Consider the following 22582-nt stretch of genomic DNA (forward strand, 5'->3'; position numbering starts at 1 on the left):
AATGCTTTAGATATTCCAAGAATCCTTTATGTCATGTTTAGCAGAAGTTAATCTGCTTTAACTTAACATTGTTTTAATGTGCTCTTGTATTTAGCAATCGGGTCATTGGTAACGAAATATTTGCGTTGGTCTTGGTGGAGAAAGGCGCGCTTTAAAAGTCACACGTATGTACTTAAAGCAATAAAATAAACAATGGCAGTTCATGAAAAAAAATTCCAATTATTTCCTGCATGAACGCAACCCCCTTGTCAGGCGATCCATTGTAAAAAAGAGAATCTGCAAGCTGACAAAATTAAAGAATTAAGCTTGCTTAATGGACAACAGGGAATTCCAAGCCCACCAAAGATATTTTTTTAGAATCTACACCAACACTATATTTTGTTTCCCTTTTTTTTGTTGATGCTTTCAAACTGAACAATCTGAGATACCACCAGAATGTGAGAGTGTGTTTGTTAGAGAGGGAGAAAAAAATGTGATAACACATTTGGTCCAGGAACAATTTAAGACCGAAAAAAAATTATTTTGCTCAGCCGCTTCACCTGCCCCTCCTCAAAAAAATTTACACATATAGTGAGAACCACAAGCAATCATTTAATAAAAATGATCTTTCTTGACACTTTCAGCGTTCTTGCTTAATGTGGCTTCATTTATTAGACGGAATTGAATGGTAGAGGCTAGGAAGTAACTGGCTATGCTGTGATGTCCAAAGAACATCTACTTTTTGAAAATACAAAATCCAAGCTGTTTTCACAGCAGAAAACTCGGTGTTATTTCCGCTTGGGCACCGAATATAAAAGCCTCAGGAGATGGTGCCCCTTTCTTCTTTTTTTTTTTTTTTTTTTTTTGTTGCTTTCAAACTTAGCAATCTGAGATACCACCAGAATGTGAGAGCGTTTTTATCAGAGAGGGAGAAAAATGTGATTTTTGAAATGTGGAAGGCAAAGGTTTGCAGGACGGCAAAACAATCAACTATCGCGACATAAAGTAAAGGACTGTCTTGTGCACAACTCATAACACATTTGGTGCAGGAACAAATTAAGGCCGAAAAAAAAATATTTTGCTCAGCCGCTTCACCTCCACCTCCCCCCAAAAAATATGTAGACATGCAGTGTGAACCACAAGCAATCATTTAATAAAAATGATCTTTCTTGACACTTTCAGCGTTCTTGCTTAATGTGGCTTCTTTTATTAGACGGAATTGAATGGTAGAGGTTAGGTAGTAACTGGCTATGCTGTGATGTCCAAAGAACATCTACTTTCTGAAAATACAAAATCCAAGCTGTTTTCACAGCAGAAAACTCGGTGTTATTTCCGCTTGGGCACCGAATATAACAGCCTCAGGAGATGGTCCCATATGACATAGCCAATCATTTCTCGTGTAGTGACAGATGTATGTCAAATGTAATTATAAGTAGAAACAGCAATTCCCAGAAATTTTAGAATCGTGGTGGAACAATAAGTAAACAATTGAAACAGTTTGCAAAAATCTCGCTTTTCAAGCTGTCGCTTTTTCCTTGATAAGCCTGCATACACCCCTGCGTTTCGGATTAGGAACAGCATTCCGCCACCGTCAGTAACGCGGGAATTCTTCGTATCCTGTTTGTACCTTTGAAAACGTTACCTTTTCCTTTGCATAAAAATTGTTACTCAAGAACAGCGAGATCATTAAAATCTCTTTGATTCCAGCCACTTTTTTTAATTGTGTGTTGCGTTTTGTAATTTTAACTGTCGACGACCTCGCCACGCGATACCATAACATGCTATAATGTTTCGTTATACACGCTTGTGGGATCGTGTTCGAATTTCAATATAGATACAATTTTCGCATTTCCAATCATCATAGATCTACGCTACTTTTTCACGACTCGGCCTCCAATTGAAACACAGACACCAGAAGGTGCTTGGTGAAAGAGATCGCTGACCGAATTTGAGAAATGTGGCTTTGGTTGAAATACATTCCTCTGCGACGCGACTCAGTGTCAGAAACTTATGGAAAAGCCAAAACCGGTTATCATGTCTCCAAATTTATCAGAGGCCTCAATTTTGATCAGCAAAATGGCCATATACCTTCAGCTTGAAAATATTTCAAAGGATATGGGGAACTGTTATCGTGTTCCCTTCCAGAAACTGTAAAACGCCCAACGTTTGCCGTAATTCAAAATGGCGACCAGTTTACGTCAAATCATAAGGCTCAATACCGTAAACATTCAGTTGTTAATTTATTAGAGAGAGAAAAAAAAATACAAGTTTGGTTAGCAGTCTTAAGTTATGTAGGCTGTATTGTAGGCTGTAGCACACAATACAAATATAATATGCTGTACATTAAACATGATGTACTTACTTGCAGTAAGCTAGCTAGATCCCTACTAGTCTTCTTCTTCTTGTAAGTGTAATATGCAAGCGAAGCGTTATCTGATCTTCTCATATCACACATTGAATAGCGTGCAGACCAAAACCCAACTCTTGCCTAAACAGGCTCAAAGGTCAACTACTTGATGGTTTCAGCGATCAGGTTTTTCCAAGAATCTTCTTTGTTTAATTAAGCAGAAGTTTGGGTTATATTAAACACACCGTCGTGCATTCTAAAAGTTCTGTAATACTGAGGTATGAGATCTCTAAACTTACAAGTTACATGTGAAATACACGCTGGTTTCTTGTCGTTTACGATCTATTCGCCCTGGAAACATAAGGGAGAACCCCCTCTGATAAGGAAATATCGGATGGTGGGAGTATATTTATAGATATTACCGCCAATTAATAAACAATAGTTCGAATCGTTGAACGTTTTCACTGAATTGAAAGAATTCCCTGTTAGCAAAGTGCCTTGTTGGGATTGAAAAAAAATGTCTTTAAAGGAGACCCTGTAAATCATTCTCTTTGAATTTACTTATCACTAGATCCACTGCACGTGACAGTAAAAAAGTGACATTAAAAGCAGACAAACTGGTTCGCTTCCCTAATTCTCGCAAGTTGCCTACGTTTACTACCCAAAGAAAAGAAAAATGAAAGTAAAATATGCAAGCGAAGCGCTATGAGATGCTTCGTCAGATTGCGTGAAGATGAACACGTAACCAGTACATTGATGTCAACTAACTGAATGCTTTAGACATTCCAAGAATCGTTCGTGTCATGTTTAGCAGAAGTTAATCTGCTTTAACTAAACATTGTGTTAATGTGCTCTTGTATTGAGCTATCGGTCATTGATAACGAAATATTTATGTTGATGCCAGTGGAGAAATGCGCGCCTTAAAGGTCATGCGTATTTATTTAAGGCAATCAATGAACAATATTTCGAATCGCGTTTGCTGCATAAACGTAACCTTCACCAGGCAATCTATCGCAAACAGGAGTATTGCTAGCAGAGAAAATTAACGAATGAAGCTTGCTTAATAGACAACAGGGAAGTCTATTTTCGCATTTTCGATCATCATAGATCACGCTACTTTTTCACGACTCGGCCGCCAGAAGGTGCTTGGTGAAAGAGGTCGCGGCTCAAATTCGACTTAAAGTTAAGAAATGTCGTAAACTATTCAAAAAAGTCCGAAAAAAATATATCGCTCAGCTGCTTTTGCTCTCCACCTCAAAAAATGTAGATATATATTGAAAACCACAAGCAATCATTTTATAAAAGTGATCTTTCTTGACACTTTCAGCGTTCTTGCTTAATGTGGCTTGATTTTTTAGCATCGTATGCTTCGCAAGTTTTTAAAACTAACCTCCCTTCACAATTGAAATTATTGAATAGTTTTACTCAGAAAGACAGCGTAATATGTAGTTGATCGTTGATCTGTTCAGTCGGTACTTAGTGTCGGTATTTACATCTGACCCTGTCACTTGTGATTCAGCTGACGAGGAGTACGCTGGGCCTAATGTTGATCTTACGTTATCGGACCTGACTCACACAGTCACTCAGGTCTCTGATGTACTGGCAAACCTTGACGCGAGTAAAGCTACCGGTCCTGATGAAATCCCGGCTAGGATTTTGAAGAATACAGCATATGAGATCGCTCATCCTTATGTGAACTATTCAACAAGTCTCTCAGACTGGACTCCCTTCCCATGAACTGGAAACTGGCCAACGCGGTCCCTGTATTCAAGAAGGATAATAAAGAATATACCAAGAACTACAGGCCAATCTCCTTACTGTGCCTGGTTTCCAAGGTGATGGAACGCTGCATTTTCAATTCAGACAAAGACCGCGTGTACAGTCTGATCGATGGTTCACAACACGGTTTCATAACAGGGCGGTCGTGCGTGATGCAGTTGGTAGAAGTACTCTACTATATCCGATCCCGACTCGACAACGTAGGCCAGGTTGATGTTATCTACCTTGATATGTCGAAGGCTTTTGACAAAGTGAGTAGTCGCAAACTTCTCAGGAAGCTGCGTGATCACAGTTTCGGCGGAAAGCTTCTGGCCTGACTGGAGTCTTACCTCCACGATCGGATGCAGAGGGTAACAGAACTCGGAGTGAACTCGCAGTCTCTTCCAGTGACATCAGGGTTCCCTCAGGGGTCCATATTGGGCCCCATGCTATTTCTGCTACATGCAAATTCTCTCCCTGGTGCTGTAAAATCTAGCCACGTCTCTGCCTTTGCTGATGACACAAAGATCTTCAAGTTAATAAAGTCTCCAACTGACGCTGCAATAAGTGTAAGGCACGACGAATTACCTAGAAACACAATCCTGTGTCCAAGACGTTCCACGTAAACGAGGTTCTCCTTGGCGTTACCAAGAGCGCAGAAAAGGACTTTAGGGTCATCATCTCCGACAAGCTATTGTGGAACTAACAGGTGTGCGACCAGTGTGGAAGGTCAAACAGGATACTAGGGTTTGTGAGACGTAACACCAGGTCTATCAAGAATGCATCATTGAGACGTGTCATCTATCTAACGCTAGTCAGGTCACATCTCGGCTATGCCACTCAAGTGTGGGCGCCCCTGTCGAAGGAATTGATCCGTAGGATAGAACGGATTCAGTGCCGGGCTACAAAATACATCCCCAACTTGCCTTTCCTCTGCGAGACATCCTATAAAGACAGACTTATTAAACTGGCCCTTCTCCCCGTGTCCTACTGGCGTGAGTATTTAGATATTTATTTCTTTAAATCTGTGACTGGGCTAGTTAAGGTTAACCTTACTGTAATCCCCACCAGACGCACCCTCTCAAGAGCAATGCTGGTATGCTGACGATGCAGCGGGCGCTGGTCCCCTGAGAGAACTGAGAAAGTGGTAGAACGTGCTCAACGAAATAGGACCTAGCTTAGGTTATTATCCATATGCTAAAAAATGCTGGCTATTCACTAAAAAGGGGAAAGAGGACGCTGCCAGGGACGTATTCCATGATGCTACAATTAACATATCTACCCAAGACAGGAAGCATGTGAGCGCTGTCCTAGGCTCTTGAGCCTCGCTGGAGGAGTAGGTGAACAGAAAAGTGGACGCATGGGTCGATCAAGTTGTCAAGCTAGCAGAATTTGCTGCAACACATCCATGTAACCGGACACAAGCGCGGGAAAACGCATACGAGTGTGTTATAGTTGGGTTTGATTTTTCGGTTTCTCATTGGCTGAGAAAGTGGCGAGCAAAGCGAAACCGAAGGAAACCTCTTGTAAGAATTTCAGATTTCAGACCAGCTTAAGCAGCCTTTTGAACCACCCCACCCATCCTTCTCAATGGGGGCGACCTGTATCATTGGCAACGTCTTAACTGTTGATGGAGAGGGCAAAAGAACGAACAACAGAACAATGTTTCCAGCCCTATTAAACAATGCAGCTTTAGGTTACAAGGGTCCATTGGAAATAATACTAATGAAAGGAGAACGTCTCACTGTGTCAATGTAGCAGAGTTGACTTAAGGTGAGTAGGTGGGTAGGAAGGCCAGAGAAGTAAGAAAAAAATGCATATTTTTACACTTTGGCAGTAGCTGCATGGCTCACAGAAAAAGTGTAAAACCCATTTTTAACTCGAGCACTTTTCATTTTAATAACGCTGGTTTTCTTAACCAACAACAGTTTTAACAACTTAATGTAACGGGCAATTAAAAGAAACCTCTCCAAAGCATTTAGCATCACGAATTACAGTCCTTTAAGTAAAGTGATCGTGATTTTTTTTTTACTGAAAACAAAAACGGCTTAAATAAAGTTATTATAGCTCTTTTATATTTTCATTGGTTATGTAAGAGAAAGCGTTGGAGTTATACCCAACTGAGGGCCATTAACGAAAAAAGTTCAAAAGAATTCATGAGCCGAAAGAACCGCGCTAAAGCTAGCCTAAGTAGCAAGTATTTCCGTGGAGTATGTGAATTTTTCGCTGTTTGACCATCTCCTCCGTTTTCTTCGCTCTCCCCCCAACCCCAATCGTAACGGTCAAACAATGGAAACTATGTAAAGTATATGAAATAATTCATATATGAACTGCGGATATAGATGAAAGTGAGAAGTGATCATCGCAGTGAATTTTCCAATTTATGCAATTGGAAATTGGAAGCCTGAAAAAAATTCAGGCTTCAACGGTCACTTCTCACTTTTCACTTCTCTCGATCACTTCTCACTTTCATCTATATCCGCAGTTCATATATGAATTATTTCATATACTTTACATCGTTTCACTCCTCTCACGGGAAAATGGGAACCTACAATTGACCTTGCTCCCAATGTGTGGCTTCATAGCTCAGTTGGTAGAGCATCGCACCGGTAACGCGGAGGTCACGGGTTCGAATCCCGTTGAAGCCTGAATTTTTTTCAGGCTTCCAATTTCCAATTGCATAAATTGGAAAATTCACTGCGATGATCACTTCTCACTTTCATCTATATCCGCAGTTCATATATGAATTTTTTCATATACTTTACATCGTTTCACTCCTCTCACGGGAAAATGGGAACCTACAATTGACCTTGCTCCCAATGTGTGGCTTCATAGCTCAGTTGGTAGAGCATCGCACCGGTAACGCGGAGGTCACGGGTTCGAATCCCGTTGAAGCCTGAATTTTTTTCAGGCTTCCAATTTCCAATTGCATAAATTGGAAAATTCACTGCGATGATCACTTCTCACTTTCAATGGAAACTATGCAATCCCCCACTCCCCCTCCCCGTGCCAGAAACGCTTGTTGAGACGCATTTTCTTTGCAAAGTGAAACAATTTGTAGATGGCTTTGAACCCCCTCTACAAAGTGTTTAAAATTTTTGCAAAACGACAATCCGATAGTAGAATATTGGGGTCGCCAACTACAAAAGTAATGGTTGTAGTTTGCTAGTATGGCCTATTGAAAGGCCTCTTTGTATGTTGAACAGTTTGCGAACTCCAAAAAGGTGTCAAACTAGTGCAAATCACCATGCTGACGAAATTTTAGTTTAAATCGCAATGTCCTTGTGTAGGGTTCTAATTTATGTAACTAGAGAAAAACGGCGAAGTTGTATCTCCTTGCATCGATCAGCCGAGGACATTTTGCGCAGTGTACATAAAGCCATGTGTAGACAACTTGTGTCTAGAGAGAGTAGACGCTTTTCATTTCCTTCAAGCAGGTTGTCGGTTTAAACCAGCCTTCATTCATATAAATTACCAGGCTCCTCAAACAATGGTTTTGTGCCCAGGCCCCGTACTGAAGCTGCTAAGAGGGCGTTTAGCTACGGCAGGGCTGTCATGTTGAATAGCCTTGGTAACAAACTTCAAGATGAGACAAATCTCAACTCTTTCAAGTCCGATCTCACTTTGTCTGGAACTGGGGCGGACTGAGAGAGTTGCGATAGTACAAGTTAATTATTTAGCTATAGCTTAGGTTAATTTTTGTGTTATTAACTGTAGAATAGTTTCTTTTCGTGTTTCATATTTATGGCCTTAGTGTCTTTTTAAACACTAAGAACAATTTTAATGAACTGATACCGTCAATAAAGCTTTACTACTTATATGTAAACAGTTCGTGTCACCAAGCTTCATGCTATTCACACGTGGACAGTGGGATCACTGTTTACAGGTTTGGTTTGTTACGTCGAGCTTACTTAAGTAAAACAACAGCGTATCAATCGAGTGACTTTTGGGTGATAGTTTCCCCCGAATATTTTATGTTTTCCAAACAAGCATCGTACCCAAAATGGGGAGCTTTGAGCAAATGGAATTTGGAAATGTCTGTTTTTATATGGAGAGGGGAAAACAAACTCAACCCACATATGACGCCTGGGAATCGAACCCGGGCCACATTGGCTGGAGGCCAGTGTTCCCACCACTGCGCCATCCCTCCTCCCCCCCTCCCCCCTCCCACTTAAGAAAAGAATATTTGTCCCCCATAAAATATATCTGAAAGGCCTTCAATGGCCTAACGAGCATTTTAGATGCAGATTACTTTAAAAAATGCATACATAAACTTGTTTGATTATTTTTTTGCAACAGGATCTCTCATGTTGTAGAGATACACGCGCCAGACTTCACTTCACGTCTACGAGACAAACCAGCCCAGTGTTGGAACAAATCACAGCGCAAGAGTTTGGCGTTTTCAAAGTTTTATTCTCTTCTTCATCCTAGGATTACAAGTGTCTTACCAGAATAAAATTATCTTCAAGTTGCCTTGTATTTATCTCAAAAGGGAATGATTTTAAAATTTTATTTCACAAGTTCCACTGAAGAACAAATCTTTCTATTCTGCAGAAACAAGATGAAATCAGCTGTTTGGGGTCCAGTGGGTAAAATGTTAACTTGTGCAAAATTTTGTATTCTTCAAAACATCTTCGAGTCAAAATTGCGATAGGAAAATCGTTAGATCAGTGATTACCGATTCAACCTAAGTTTCTGTCAAAAAGATTTCAATTGAAGGTTATCCCGGAAATGAGCTAAATTTATTTGAAACTAATCAGTTGTTTAACAGACCCGACAGCTGAAATCATTCGCTTACTTGAAGAACAAATTGTTCACAAAGATAGGTTGTCCAGCGTACCTCTGGCCGTATACAAAATTAAGTTTGTTTCGAAATTGTTTGACTGAGATAAACTTTACGACGCCCTAAAATACTTTAATTTTGCTCCATGTGCCAAAAGTAACTAGATATTTCTATTCATAAGAAAACCCGAAATAAGTGCTGAAATGTTTAAGACAAATGTGCAAGGTACTGCTTAAGCAAACAAGGTTAGCGTAAATCACTTGTCACGAGGCCAACGTTTATTTACGTTTGATTTCAGCTTTCGATTCTTGGCTCTCATTGAAATTTCTCAATTTCTCATAACGAATGGGTTTGATGCTCATGAACCAAATATTCCGATAATATTTGTAAAACTGGAGTGTTTTTAATTGTTGCTCTTTGCAGACCTTGCTTCCAATATATGTGGATAAATACGGTTTTTTTTTGTTTTGTTTTTACTTTTTGGTTAAATACATAAGATAATGTAAGTAAAATAAGAGAAGAAGAAGTATCCCAAGTGTTGATTTTTGGAAACGCGCTTTGTTTAGGATGTTTGACCATCCGTCATTTCATAGTCAACGTTAATTTAAAACCTCTTTGCTAGCATTTAAATGTGATTTGAAATTCTTTAGGTTAATTATTCAAATGACAAAAACACTTATTATTTGGGAACTCACAAGCGGTGCTTTAATTTGAGTTCAATTCTACCGCGCTCGGAATTGTTTCCCATAAGAGAATAAGGATACTGTCATAGCAATATCAACATTACTGGTTCGACAGTTTAGAACTCTGTTCTTCCTTGAAATCTTGCTTTATTGGATCAATAGATTTTAACTTACATGTAAATTTACTCAAAATATCACCTTACACCAGCAACAACGCACCCCTCCGAAAAGTGAGAGAGGCTAACCTCACAGACGGGAGTAAAACGTTATCACCAGCTGGTTTCAATCGATGCAACGAACATTTAGCCCCTGTATACAGGGGATAAACAAACAAAGTCGGATTTTAAGGCCTCGAGATGACACGACAGGGTCGAAAAATAGTATGGGTAACTTTAACTCCAAATGATTTGGCTGTAGTTTCATATTTTTCATTGCCATAGGTTGAGACAAAATAAAATAAATATTTGGCACTGTGATTTATTTGCCGAGGGGATGAGCCGTTGCCGAGTTTGGTAAATTTTTTAATAAATTACGATAACGTTTACTTAAATAGCTGTGCATGAGTATGAACACAATCTGCTTGATAAGTAATATATCAGACACGAGAAAGAGTGTTTCATCAGATATCCAAACACTGAGAAGTAGGTTGAAAAAACGAGGCGCAGCCGAGTTTTCTTAAACGACTTCGAGGTGTTTGGATATCTGATGAAATACACTTTCGAGTGTTTGATATGGCTTCTCAAATGATCAATAATTCTTGGAGAAATTCATGGCTAAAGTTGGAAAATTTTATGGTAATTAGGATCACATATCCAAACCACGGTCACGGTAGTGATTTTCTTTGTTTTCTCTTGATGAATTATTAACGAGTTTGAGAAGCTCTTGTAAACATATCATGAAAACTGAGTATATATCTACTCTAGTTAATAATTATATTCTTATGTTTACTTTCAAATTGAAATTCTCAGAGCCGTTATTCTCTCTCATTCTAACTTAGGCCCTAAAGAAGACTAGTGGTACTAGTTGAAATATTGTCTGATTAAAATTGACTTCAGCTTAGTGTCAGCCCTGCTAATCAGGTTGTCCTACAAAGGCTTTCTACTAATTGGTGGCCACGTTCTTTTCTTTTCTTTTTCCTTAACTTTCACTTGACCCTAGACAACAAGAAACCTGGCTCGTTTAGCCTAGTTACGATCTAAGGTACACCATTACTAGATCTCGAGATGAAAAAGGAACTTTAAAAAAAAATACAGCCATTTCAAATTATAAAAGTGTTTAATCTTCTTAAGAGTATATATACCGAAAAATCTTTCACAATCATTATAAACAAGAAGTCCCACCATAAAAAGGCAGGCGTTTAAAATGTGACATGTTTATGTAATGGCATCGTAACATTTGACATGTTTATGTAATGTTTTCAATGTCAGCAAAACACTTGATTGACAGCAAATATCAATATGTTTGACCAGGCCCATTTGTCATGTTTCATTTTCGGATAAACCTCGGTTCAATCATTACAACAAAAGGATTTCTTCCATATAACTTGATGGCATTAAGGGTGCAAATTTGAACGTTTTCAAGTCATAGAATGGTCCTGTGAAATCAACAGAAGGCTACCTGATTGATCACTTGGAGCAAGAATGGCCAGGCCTTTTTATACTGAACAGATTGTCAAAATTTGTCGTGTAGCCCATGGTAAACAGGGTTTAATGCATTTTATCTACGCTTTTAATAGTTAAAAGGTAAAATTTTTTTTTTTTGTAATTTTAGTTTATGTACTCTGGGAGAATAAAGATAAGAAAGTAACAAAAATTTGAGAAAAAAATAATAATACTTGCTTATAAGAAAATACTACCTGCCAAGGATGTGAAAATGATTCAGAATTATGGTTTCTTTACTACTCTTCGGCAGGTCATCTCTTGGTCAATTAAATCCTGGACACTCTGCAATAATGAAAAAAAAAAAAATGGAAAACCTGTGAGAAAATCTAATTCAAAAGAAATACATTCTAGTACTAATGATCCTTTCATGACATGTGCTGTTACATTTTAGCTTTGATTAAATTCAGTAGTATAATCAACTTGTTGTTTTTTCCTTCCAAAGAAATTCTGGCCAAGGAAAAATTGAAGAAACAGATTCACTGATACCTATTCACCGATACCTATTTGATTAAATTTATAAGACGAAGCGGGAAAAGCTTTTTTCTTTTTTAAAACCTGTGAATGATTCTACGAATGAATTGAAAAGTCTCTCTCACAATTTGGACATTTTCTTACCATCCATGTTCAAGCGCTTGGTAGTTAAGAGGTTCCTAAAACCAATGCTGTGACCTCGGTAAAATCCCCGCACTCCGAAAAGCTCATTGTCGAACCTGATTTCGTATTCGGGAGAATAACAAGTTCAAAAGAATTTGAAATCGAATGGCTAAAAAAATTAAGTTTCTTCGCTCCTTTAGTCGTTTCAGCCAGAAATATTTACATACAAGAGACATCTATAATTAGTCTAGAATTGTAAACAAAATTTATTTACCTTTTTTATTTCTTGTCATCAAATTCAAACGTGACGTCATCACCAATCAGTACAAATGGAGCCCAGTGTCTCATGGAACAAAACTTCTCGGAGTCTTGCAGATATTTCATAGCCTGGTGAAGGGCTAGACTGGTACTTTTTCCCTCTGTCAGCTGTGAATAGAAACTCTTCATGAACTCCATGGTAGCTTCGTCATCGATTGCCCAGAGAGCCACTAAAACAGAACGACCCCCAGCGCAAAGAAATGCCCTTACCAAACCCACCACACCTTCAGACTTTAAGACTTCCCCACGACCACTATGACAGCAACTTAAAACCACAAGGCTAGCTCGGAGGTGAACCGCTTGTACATCTGACATGTTCAGCATGAAATCCTTTTCCTCAGGGAATTCGGATGTCCAACCGGGGTTTGGAGCCAAGGCAATTTCGCCAGTTTCCTTTCGCCCATGGGCAGCAATGTGAATCAAACCAACTGACGTCATTCGTTTCAACACCTCCGCTTTGGTCGCCTCTTTTCCGGTAAGTGGCGGAGTTTTGAGGATTTCTCCTATCATTTCTACTTCCTTTTTGGCGTATGGTAAAAGCGCTAAAGGTATTGGAACGCATGGATCTCCCACCAACAGTGCACCAGAATTACTGTGGAACTCCTTGGGTGAACTTGTAATTAGCTTTAAACTCGTGAGCGAGGGAACGGTGCGAATCCTAATATCCTCACTCAGTGCGGACCACGGAGCCAAGCACAACGAACCATCTGGGACAATGACCAACTCGTCACCATGAAGCACATCTGCAATGGGACTAATAATTACATCATGCAATGGCTGTAACGCATTGTTGGTGCAGTATGCTGATTCGCCTCTTCCATTTTTTTCTTCTGTGGTGGATGGGAGGTCACTAGTGAGCTCATCTATTGTACGATTTTCACATCTAACACCAACACCAGCTCCAATCTTTTCAAAAGCTGTCTCCAGTAAAAAATGAACGGGATCGTCAACTGCAGGCTGACCCTCTATTTCCCCTTGTCTAAATACCACCTCATTTCCTTTTCCAAGAACCCAGATATTCATTCTGTTCTTCTCCGTTGCCAGAAAAACTGTTTGCGTGCGTGACACTTGTGAGATATAGGAGATTGTGTCTCTAGCGTCACATGATGGTTGCGACAATCCTGTAAAGCCATATTGTATCATTAACAAATCAATCAAAGCCTGAGCTCGTCCTTGCTCAGCAGCACACAAAGCCTCGTAATTCTTTCCTGTTTTTAATAGACATCTCCAAAAAGCAGTATAAGCATTCTGATAGAGTTCGCGAAAGCTTCTTTTCCATGAATCTTTAGAGTAAAGAAGAGCCCTTATGGCATCAAGAAGTGTCACGCTTGACCTGTAACAATCTACGGCCTCGCTGAAAACAGCCAAAGATTGAAACACGCAACCTAAGGAATAATGTGAACTTGCTTCAGAAACTTTACTGCCCACGTCCTTGGAAATCTGTAAACATTTTTGATAGCAATATATGGCTTGTTGGAAGCCAGCGAGTGATTGATGAGCATTTCCCAGATTGCCATAGGCAATTCCTTCTCCTGCACGTTCACCCAGGTCTTTGGCAATCTCTAAATGTTTCTGATGGTACTGTATGGCTTGGTGGAAGTCACCAAGTGATTGATAATCATTGCCGAGATTGCCATAGGCACGTCCTTCTCCTGCCCGTTCACCCAGGTATTTGGCAATCTGTAAATATTCCTGATGGTACTGTATGGCTTGTTGGAAGTCACCAAGTGATCGATAAGCATTGCCGAGATTGCCATAGGCACGTCCTTCTCCTGCACGGTCACCCAGGTCTTTGGCAATCTGTAAATATTCCTGATGGTACTGTATGGCTTGTTGGAAGTCACCAAGTGATTGATAATCATTGCCGAGATTGCCATAGGCACGTCCTTCTCCTGCACGGTCACCCAGGTCTTTAGCAATCTGTAAACGTTTCTGGTGGTACTGTATGGCTTGTTGAAAGTCACCAAGTGATTGATAAGCATTGCCGAGATTGCCATAGGCACGTCCTTCTCCTGCACGCTCACCAAGGTCTTTGGCAATCTGTAAATGTTTCTGATGGTACTGTATGGCTTGTTGGAAGTCACCAAGTGATTGATAATCATTGCCGAGATTGCCATAGGCATGTCCTTCTCCTGCACGGTCACCAAGGTCTTTGGAAATCTGTAAATGTTTCTGATGGTACTGTATGGCTTGTTGGAAGTCACCAAGTGATTGATAATCATTGCCAAGGTTGCCATAGGCAGTTCCCTCTCCTGCACGGTCACCCAGACCTTTGGCAATCTGTAAAAGTTTCTGATGGTCTTGTATGGCTTGTTGGAAGTCACCAAGTGATTGATAAGCATTGCCGAGATTGCCATAGGTACGTCCTTCTCCTGCACGGTCACCCAGGTCTTTGGCAATCTGTAATCGCTTTTGGTAGTACTGAATGGCTTGTTGAAAGTCACCAAGTGACTGATAAGCATTACCGAGATTACCATAGGCACGACCTTCTCCTGCACGTCCACCCAGGTCTTTGGCAATCTGTAAATGTTTATGATGGTACTGTATGGCATTTTGGAAGTCACCAAGTAATTGATAACCATTGCCGAGATTGCCATAAGCATCTCCTTCTCCTGCCCGTTCACCCAGATCTTTGGCAATCTGTAAATGTTTCTGATGGTACTGTATTGCTTGTTGGAAGTCACCAATTGATTGATAAGCATTGCCGAGATTACCATAGGCACGTCCTTCTCCTGCACGGTCACCCAGCTGTTTGGCAGTTTTTAAACATTTTTGATGGTACTGTATGGCTTTGTGGAAGTCACCAAGTGATTGATAATCATTGCCGAGATTGCCATAAGCACGTCCTTCTTCTGCACGTTCACCCAGGTCTTTAGCAATCTGTAAATCTTTCTGATGGTACTGTATGGCTTGTTGGAAGTCACCAAGTGATTGATAAGCATTGCCGAGATTGCCATAGGCATGTCCTTCTCCTGCCCGTTCACCAACGTCTTTGGCAATCTGTAAATCTTTCTGATGGTACTGTATGGCTTGTTGGAAGTCACCAAGTGATTGAAAAACATTGCCGAGATTGCCATAGGCACGTCCTTCTCCTGCACGGTCACCCAGGTCTTTGGCAATCTGCAAATGTTTCTTATGGTACTGTATGGCTTGTTGGAAGTCACCAAGTGATCGATAAGCATTGCCGAGATTGCCATAGGCACGTCCTTCTCCTGCATAGTCGCCTAAGTCTTTGGTAATCTGTAAATGTATCTGATGGTACTGTATGGCTTGTTGGAAGTCACCAAGTGATTGATAAGCATTGCCGAGATTGCCATAGGCACGTCCTTCTCCTGCTCGGTCACCCAGGTCTTTGGCAATCTCTAAATGTTTCTGATGGTACTGTATGGTTTGTTGGAAGTCACCAAGTGATTGATAAGCATTGCAGAGATTTTCATAGGCACCTCCTTCTCCTGGACGGTCGTCCAGATCTTCGGCCATCTGTAAATGTTTCTGATGGTACTGTATGGCTTGTTGGAAGTTACCAAGTGATTGATAAGCATTGCCGAGATTGCCATAGGCAGTTCTCTGATCTGTCCGGTGGCCCATTTCCTGGTGAAGGCGAAGAACATTCTGGAGTAACTCTATAATGTTTCCTTGTTTTTTGGCCAGTTGGTCGAGTTGAGTCCGGCGCTGTGTTATTCCTTTTTCAAGTAGAAAGGAAAAGTTTGGAGCGTTAAAAACTATTTGAAAATAAGTGGTAAAGGAATGTGCCAATTATTGGAGAATGGGGATTAAAGAAGCAAAGTTCCAGAATTAATCAAAGGCTCCTGTGAGCCAACTCGGGAATGCAAAAGTGAATAGTTGTAACTGTAAAGCGGTACTTGCATAAAACTGCGATACAAGGATTCATGGACGCCATGCCGCATTGCGGAATTCGTTATGTTTATATATTACATTAGACATGCTCTCTGATTCGTTCCGATACGCGAAGCAACGCAAAGGTGGACTTGTGCGGGTTTGTTTTGGTGGTTTTGCGTGGTTGGCAATTGACAAGAAAGCGTCGAGTTTTTCTTCCAAGAACGTCCGTATTTCGTTCCTTGCGTCGGGTTGTTGCCGAACGAAACTTGATACGTGTGAACGATTTTGGCTGCCAAGAACGTGACCTAAATATTGCTGTTTTCAGCATGGTTATATTCTTTTTTACGTTCATACGACAGCTGTTGTCACGTTTTATAAGATCGGGAGAAGGTCTTAACCTTGCTAAAGTTGCTATTTAAACTTTATCCAAGTGAACGTAAATATAGGAATACATCACGTGTTGCGATGCAAATTTTTAGTGTTACAGGTTTTTTTTCGAGTCGATCTTATCGCTCAAACTGGACCCTCAATTAATTTTATTTAGGCTTCTGTCTGGGCGAATTTCATCCGCTAGTTGCGAGGACATGTGTTTGTTTACACAAGATTACGCCGAAATGTCACTTTTCATTAATAAAAATAGGAAAACACACAAAAACCTTTCCTAAATAAAAAAATTCATTCAGATAGGTCTTTTTACTGGGCTAAGAAGCAAAAGCATTGTATTTCTAGAAACACTGGGACATTACCAAGGAACTCCGCGGATTAAAAGTTGATTTGAGATCATTAAGTCGCCGTTGATTTCCGCTGTTGAAACTGTCAAGCATCTCTTAGAAGTTCCTCTTTCGATTCACCGTTTCCAAGAGGTGTGTTTCCCTTCCGAAAACGCAAAATTGGCTAATTTCAACAAGCGCCAGAATGAAATTCCGCTACATTACTATCACTCATTCACTGCGCATGCCTGAAAGTTAACAACCCCAATTGAAAACCCTATCATCGCCAAAACTAGTTCATTGCAAAAGCCTGCATTCATGAGTTAAAAAGAAAAAATGTAAAGTAAAAAAAATGTAATGTTAAAAAAAGTTGTTGAAGCAAAGAACAGTTTAAATGTAAGAGAAGGCATAATTGGATATCCGACGAAGGAATTCAGAGGTGTGGGCATCATTTACCTTCTTTCCTTTTTTCGACACCAGATGCTTTTGTGTTTATATTTAGGACGTGTGCATGTTTTAGGGAGAATGATTTTTTTTTTTAAAAAGAAATCATTTTAAGAAATTACAGTTTCATCGAATGATGTCCGTTATTTTAGATAAAGTTTATTGTAATTCTCAACGAGGTAGGTAAGGTAAGAGAAACAACGTAAAGAAATGGGGCTAACAGCAACAAACTGATATCAGTACAGTAGTAATAGTCACTAATATATATATTTAGCCAAGCCTAAAAGCGGAGCTCCACAATAGAACTCTGCTTATTGTATGAACGTAATAACCTTATGAGTTCCTCATCAATTCTGCAGTTATATAGTACATTTTTAATGCATATGCAGCTAACTGCTCATCAACAACAACAATGTAAAACAGAGGGCAAAATTACTGAATGCTGATTGATCGAGCGACGAAAATACTCGCTCCTGATTGGCTGAGCACGACAGTTTTACATTTTGTTGGTTTCTGTATTTTGTGTCCAAAAAAACAAGTTCTTTGAGGTTCTTTCGAAGTTCGACTCTTTAAGCCGGGTTCTTTGTACCAAAAATACATGGAAATCAAGTGCTGCAGCTAGGAAGGAAATTCCTAAAGGTTAATTTTGGTGTCTCTCACAAGAAACAGCAAAAGATTATTTGTGTCAAAAGTTAAAGACTTGAATCGGATTGATTTTATTTTGTTTGGTTGAGAAACTGAAATCAGTCATGGCGTCCAAGTGCTTTCAACGAACGATAACCGAGCATGAAACTGTTCTTTTAATGGGAGGAAGGAGCAGAAAGAAATTACTCCGCAAGTTCCTTCTTTGGATCCATCGTTTGCTATTTTTATCGATCTATGTTCGTGTGATTTCCAAGCGGTAGGAAGCTTCACAGCGCAGGTGAACAATTAATTGATGCCTAACATTTGATTTATCGTTGTTTGGTTGCTTCTGAATTAAACTTGTAATCTCTCTTAATTACATGCGTATAATGGGAACTGTTCTCGTCGGTTTTCTTTGTTTTGTACGCTACGAAAAAATTAAATAATTTGTTGGTTTGGTTGCGGCTTCGATGAGTGTTTTACTGACTGTTTTACGAAGTTCCTTGATAGCTTTAGAAACATTTTGCCCTCTGTGTTATAAAAGCGGAATTTAAATGACTCAAAATGATATTTTCTGTATTTATTAATGTTTTTAGTTTTTAAGATGATCGAGGCAAAACGGTTTATGAACAGCCAACGCGCGCTACCGGCACTGTCACTGTCTAGTAAATTTTGCTTATCAAGACGGCCGTACGCTATAAGCCTCAGAGAAAATGGATACACTAACCAAAAAACACACTTCAAATATATCTTTGAGTAATAAATGAAAAAAGCACTGCGATAATTCATAGCAATAAGTACAGAAATCAACTAAACAACGATCTTTGAAAAATTCACAAAAAACAAGCGAATGAATGTTTTGCGTAAACTTTGTTTTGATGAAAATGAAATCACACTTTAATATTACATTCGCTTTTAACGTTCTTTTAAAAGACTTTCAGTGAAAATTACTTACACATCTTAATCTTTGCGGTTATATCCTACTGTTTTAAGTATTTTTGTTTGTTCTCTGTGAAGATTGTCAGAAATAAATGCTAAAATTAGAAATATATGCGAGAAAAACTTGTCAGTAGTTTATGCCAACGATACAATGTTGGGAGACGTTTGTTTGACTGACTATTTTAGCTCAGAATCAAATTTTTTTTAAATGAAGCAAAATGGGATGAGATTAGGGAATAAAACTCCAAGAGAAATAACGAACATGGACCGAGAAATGAGCTCAAAAGGCTGCTCTGAGGTTAAACAAGTTGCAGTGTCAACACTACAAGAAAAAAAATATCTTGCAAAAACAGCAAAGTTTTGTAAACAAAATCACATGAATATACTCGCCTTTTGGAGAATAACCAGTCCTTTTATTCGATTGCTGATTTTTTCGTTCGTTTACAACGTTAAGTTTCACTTCAAGAGGAAAAATCCATCGCATCTTAATTTCATTTCATCGCGCCGGATTAGAGTAAAATAATTTCTCTTCAAGATTCGGCCGCTGTTTATGAAGTGCCGCCTCTAAAAGCATGCGCGGCCTCGCCAGAAGCGGCCACGTTTTTGTAAGCTGAGCAGCTTTGGCCGTCTCCGCCTCGAAATACAAGTATATGATAAAGCGGGTCGCCTCTAAATCGATATAGAAAGCTTTTTATTGTGGATTTAAGTCTGATGAAACACAAAAGAGGCGACAGAGGATCCGTGGAAGAAAATACTAGCGTCGCCAAGAAATCCAACATGGCAGACGACTCCGACAATAAAAGTGATACCGCGTGCAGCAAAGAAGAAGAACCGAGCCTACAAGAAATTAAAAGTATGCTTGTTAACATTCAAGCTACTATGGCTACTATCGTTGAGGAAAACAAAAACTTCAGAAAGGAACTCGCCGACTTGAAAAGAGCGGTGGACTTCAATGATAATGAACTAAGACAACTAAAGAAGGACCACCAAACGACATGCCAGATGAATACAATGCTGAGGAAGGAACTCGAGAAGACAAAAGAAGAACTCGATAGCACTAAAAAAGTACTACAAGATCAGGAAGACGAAACACAAAATAGTGTACGTACGTACGATGTACGGTCGGTCGGACGGAAGTGATGTCATAACCAAACCAAAATTTCTCGCACTGATGGGTTTACCAAAATCTCTTAGCTATGAGGCTCCGCCGCGCGCGCCTACGGCGAGCGTGCGAGCTCCGCTAAAAAAGTGTTTTTTTAAAGCATATGACTGACTCAGCTATGATAAGCAAGTGCGACGTTCAATGGGATGCTAAAGGTCTTGTGGTTTTATTTCAGAATGAAGGTCTCATGCAAAGAGATGTTTTTTAGCCAGACCTCCCGATAGATTTATCAGCTTACAGATCCGTTTTTAAATATGGTTGGTCATAAAAGTCACCCAGACATTGCTTAGTGGTATGACAGCAACAGCGTGGTATTGGAGAAAATACAAGTTCCAGTCGAATGATTTCGAGGGAGGTGGGGGGAGTAAGAATGGCAAAAGATCGTCGGGGGTCGAGAAGAAGGGTTCTTGTCTGTGAACAGCAAGAGCATTTTGAAGATATAAAATTTCCATCAGCAGGGGCAAGTACCTAAAGGCCTCGCTGCTTTGAAGCATCAACGACCATCAAAGTGCAAATTATGAAGTGGTTTTTCTCCTAGCTGTAGAATTAGCCTTCAACTTAGACCACAAAGTAAAATTGTTCAAAAAGAAACTTTAAAAGGAGTCAAACATTTGGTGTGGTGCACACAACAGAGAAGGGCTGCAAACCATACTATAAAGCTATGTCTGTGTGTTTAGCAAAGAGAAGATAATTTCCTATGTTCTATAAGAAAATGATGCATGCATAAGGTCTAGAAAATAAGCTAGTAAGGGGAGTGCATTGAGCTGCTCAAAACCTCCACGTGCACTGTTAAAGCAAAACTATCTCCTATAGCACGAACTTAAAAGAAAGAGCTTCATTCGAGTGGCCACGCCAGGACACAAAATCTACAAAAGATTACGTTCGAGCGCGAAGTAGACATTTAATCCACCATTGTGCGATCGTTTAACATTTTATGAATGAATAGAGACCAAATTTGTGTTTTCTCCTAAAATCTCTAGAAAGCTACTACGAGTTCGAAAAGATTATTTTCTACTTAGCGGTAACTTGTTATTTTTTCCCCACTTTCTAAGATGTCTTCAGATGATTCTGTCACGTTTGACTGCTTGGGAACTAAAACGTTTTCCTGCTATTTCGGTTTTATACAAAAACGAGTGTTCTCAGTGCTCAGGCTTCTTTCTTCTTTTCACAAAAAAAAATATATATATTTCGTTACTTCTTAATATTTGATAGGTCCAATTTTTTGCTAAACCACCTTAGACGCTGTAGAGCGTTTTAGAGGTGACCATGTTGGAAGTACAAAACAACAAAAATATATGGTTTATTAAATAAATTTATTTTCTAAAGGAAAATCTTCTACATTTCCCAAAATTTGATCCTGGCGCGTTTTGCTGCCTTCGATTGAATGAGACTTCACCAAATTTTAAAGATTGTTTTCATTTCGCCGAAGCGCTTGACTTACGCTTTTTGGAGTTTTTCTGTAGTCTTTGACTCTTTTATTCGCTGATTTTAAGTTTCGTTGGCTGTTCCTATATTCCAAAAGGAACGTTCCTCTAGTATGGACTGTTCCTCGTTTTTGTGTTCCTATTGACTATAAGAGGACCAGATGTTTTACAACGTAGGAACAAAATGTTCACTCTAGTGTAAAAGAGGAATATTTCGTTCCGAGTTCCCAATTGTAAATGGAACATATTGTTCTCAAATTGATAAATAAGGACTGTTTTGTTCCGAGTTCCTATCTGTAAATGGAACACATTGTTCCCAAACTGGTCATTTAGCACTTTTTTGTTCCGAGTTCCTAACTGTAAATTGAACACATTGTTCCCAAATTGGTCATTTAGGACTGTTTTGTTCCGAGTTCCTTTCTATTGATTGAACACATTGTTCCCAAATTGGTCATTTAGGACTGTTTTGTTCCGAGTTCCTTTCTATTGATGGAACACATTGTTCCCAAATTGGTCATTTAGGACTGTTTTGTTCCGAGTTCCTATCTGTAAATGGAACACTTCGTTCCCAAATTGATAAATAAGGACTGTTTTGTTCCGAGTTCCTATCTGTTGATGAAACACATTGTTCCCAAATTGGTCATTTAGGACTGTTTTGTTCCGAGTTCCTTTTTGTTGATGGAACACGTTGTTCCCAAATTGATAAATAAGGACTGTTTTGTTCCGAGTTCCTATCTGTTGATGAAACACACTGTTCCGAAATTGATAAATAAGGACTGTTTTGTTCCGAGTTCCTATCTGTTGATGGAACACACTGTTCCGAAATTGATAAATAAGGACTGTTTTGTTCCGAGTTCCCAACTGTAAATGGAACATATTGTTCTCAAATTGATAAATTAGGACTGTTCTGTTCCGAGTTCCTATCTGTGCATGGAACACATTGTTCCGAAATTGATAAATAAGGACTGTTTTGTTCCGAGTTCCTATCTGTTGATGGAACACATTGTTCCCAAATTGATAAATAAGGACTGTTTTGTTTCGAGTTCCTATCTGTTGATGAAACACATTGTTCCCAAATTGGTCATTTAGGACTGTTTTGTTCCGAGTTCCTTTTTGTTGATGGAACACGTTGTTCCCAAATTGATAAATAAGGACTGTTTTGTTTCGAGTTCCTATCTGTTGATGAAACACATTGTTCCCAAATTGGTCATTTAGGACTGTTTTGTTCCGAGTTCCTTTTTGTTGATGGAACACGTTGTTCCCAAATTGGTCATTTAGGACTGTTTTGTTCCGAGTTCCTCTCTGTGAATAGAACA

At 39.4% G+C, this 22582-nt stretch overlaps 2 protein-coding genes and 1 long non-coding RNA gene across 14 annotated transcripts in view; 1 reads left to right on the top strand and 2 right to left on the bottom strand.

Annotated features, from left to right (window-relative positions):
- LOC146475177 (uncharacterized) overlaps nt 1–22582 on the bottom strand; it is a 275844-nt gene that overhangs the window by 182136 nt on the left and 71126 nt on the right. The gene's annotated exons all lie outside the window — the stretch shown is intronic.
- The window catches only part of LOC146475179 (uncharacterized), a 453604-nt gene that overhangs the window by 111099 nt on the left and 319923 nt on the right, over nt 1–22582 (bottom strand). For 2 of the 6 annotated variants that reach the window (XR_014865986.1, XR_014865987.1), the window contains exon 13: nt 12080–15806. Coding sequence is in view for 1 of the 6 variants with exons in the window: in XM_085116101.1 (XP_084972227.1) it covers nt 12085–15806 (3722 nt within the window). In the remaining 5 variants the exon portion in view is untranslated. Of the gene's footprint in view, nt 1–11328; nt 11494–12079; nt 15807–22582 lie in introns of those variants that run through there. The other 4 variants (XR_014865983.1, XR_014865984.1, XR_014865985.1 and 1 more) reach the window with 3 other exon arrangements.
- Nucleotides 1–22582, top strand: part of LOC146475184 (uncharacterized) — a 186470-nt gene that overhangs the window by 62812 nt on the left and 101076 nt on the right. Inside the window, exon 3 of the long non-coding RNA XR_014865999.1 lies at nt 8477–10062. This is a non-coding gene — a long non-coding RNA (uncharacterized LOC146475184). The remainder of the gene's footprint in view (nt 1–8476; nt 10063–22582) is intronic.

Source organism: Pavona decussata, unplaced genomic scaffold (assembly GCF_977016875.1).
Source record: "Pavona decussata unplaced genomic scaffold, jaPavDecu1.1 SCAFFOLD_85, whole genome shotgun sequence".
Classification (NCBI taxonomy): Eukaryota; Metazoa; Cnidaria; class Anthozoa; order Scleractinia; family Agariciidae; genus Pavona; species Pavona decussata.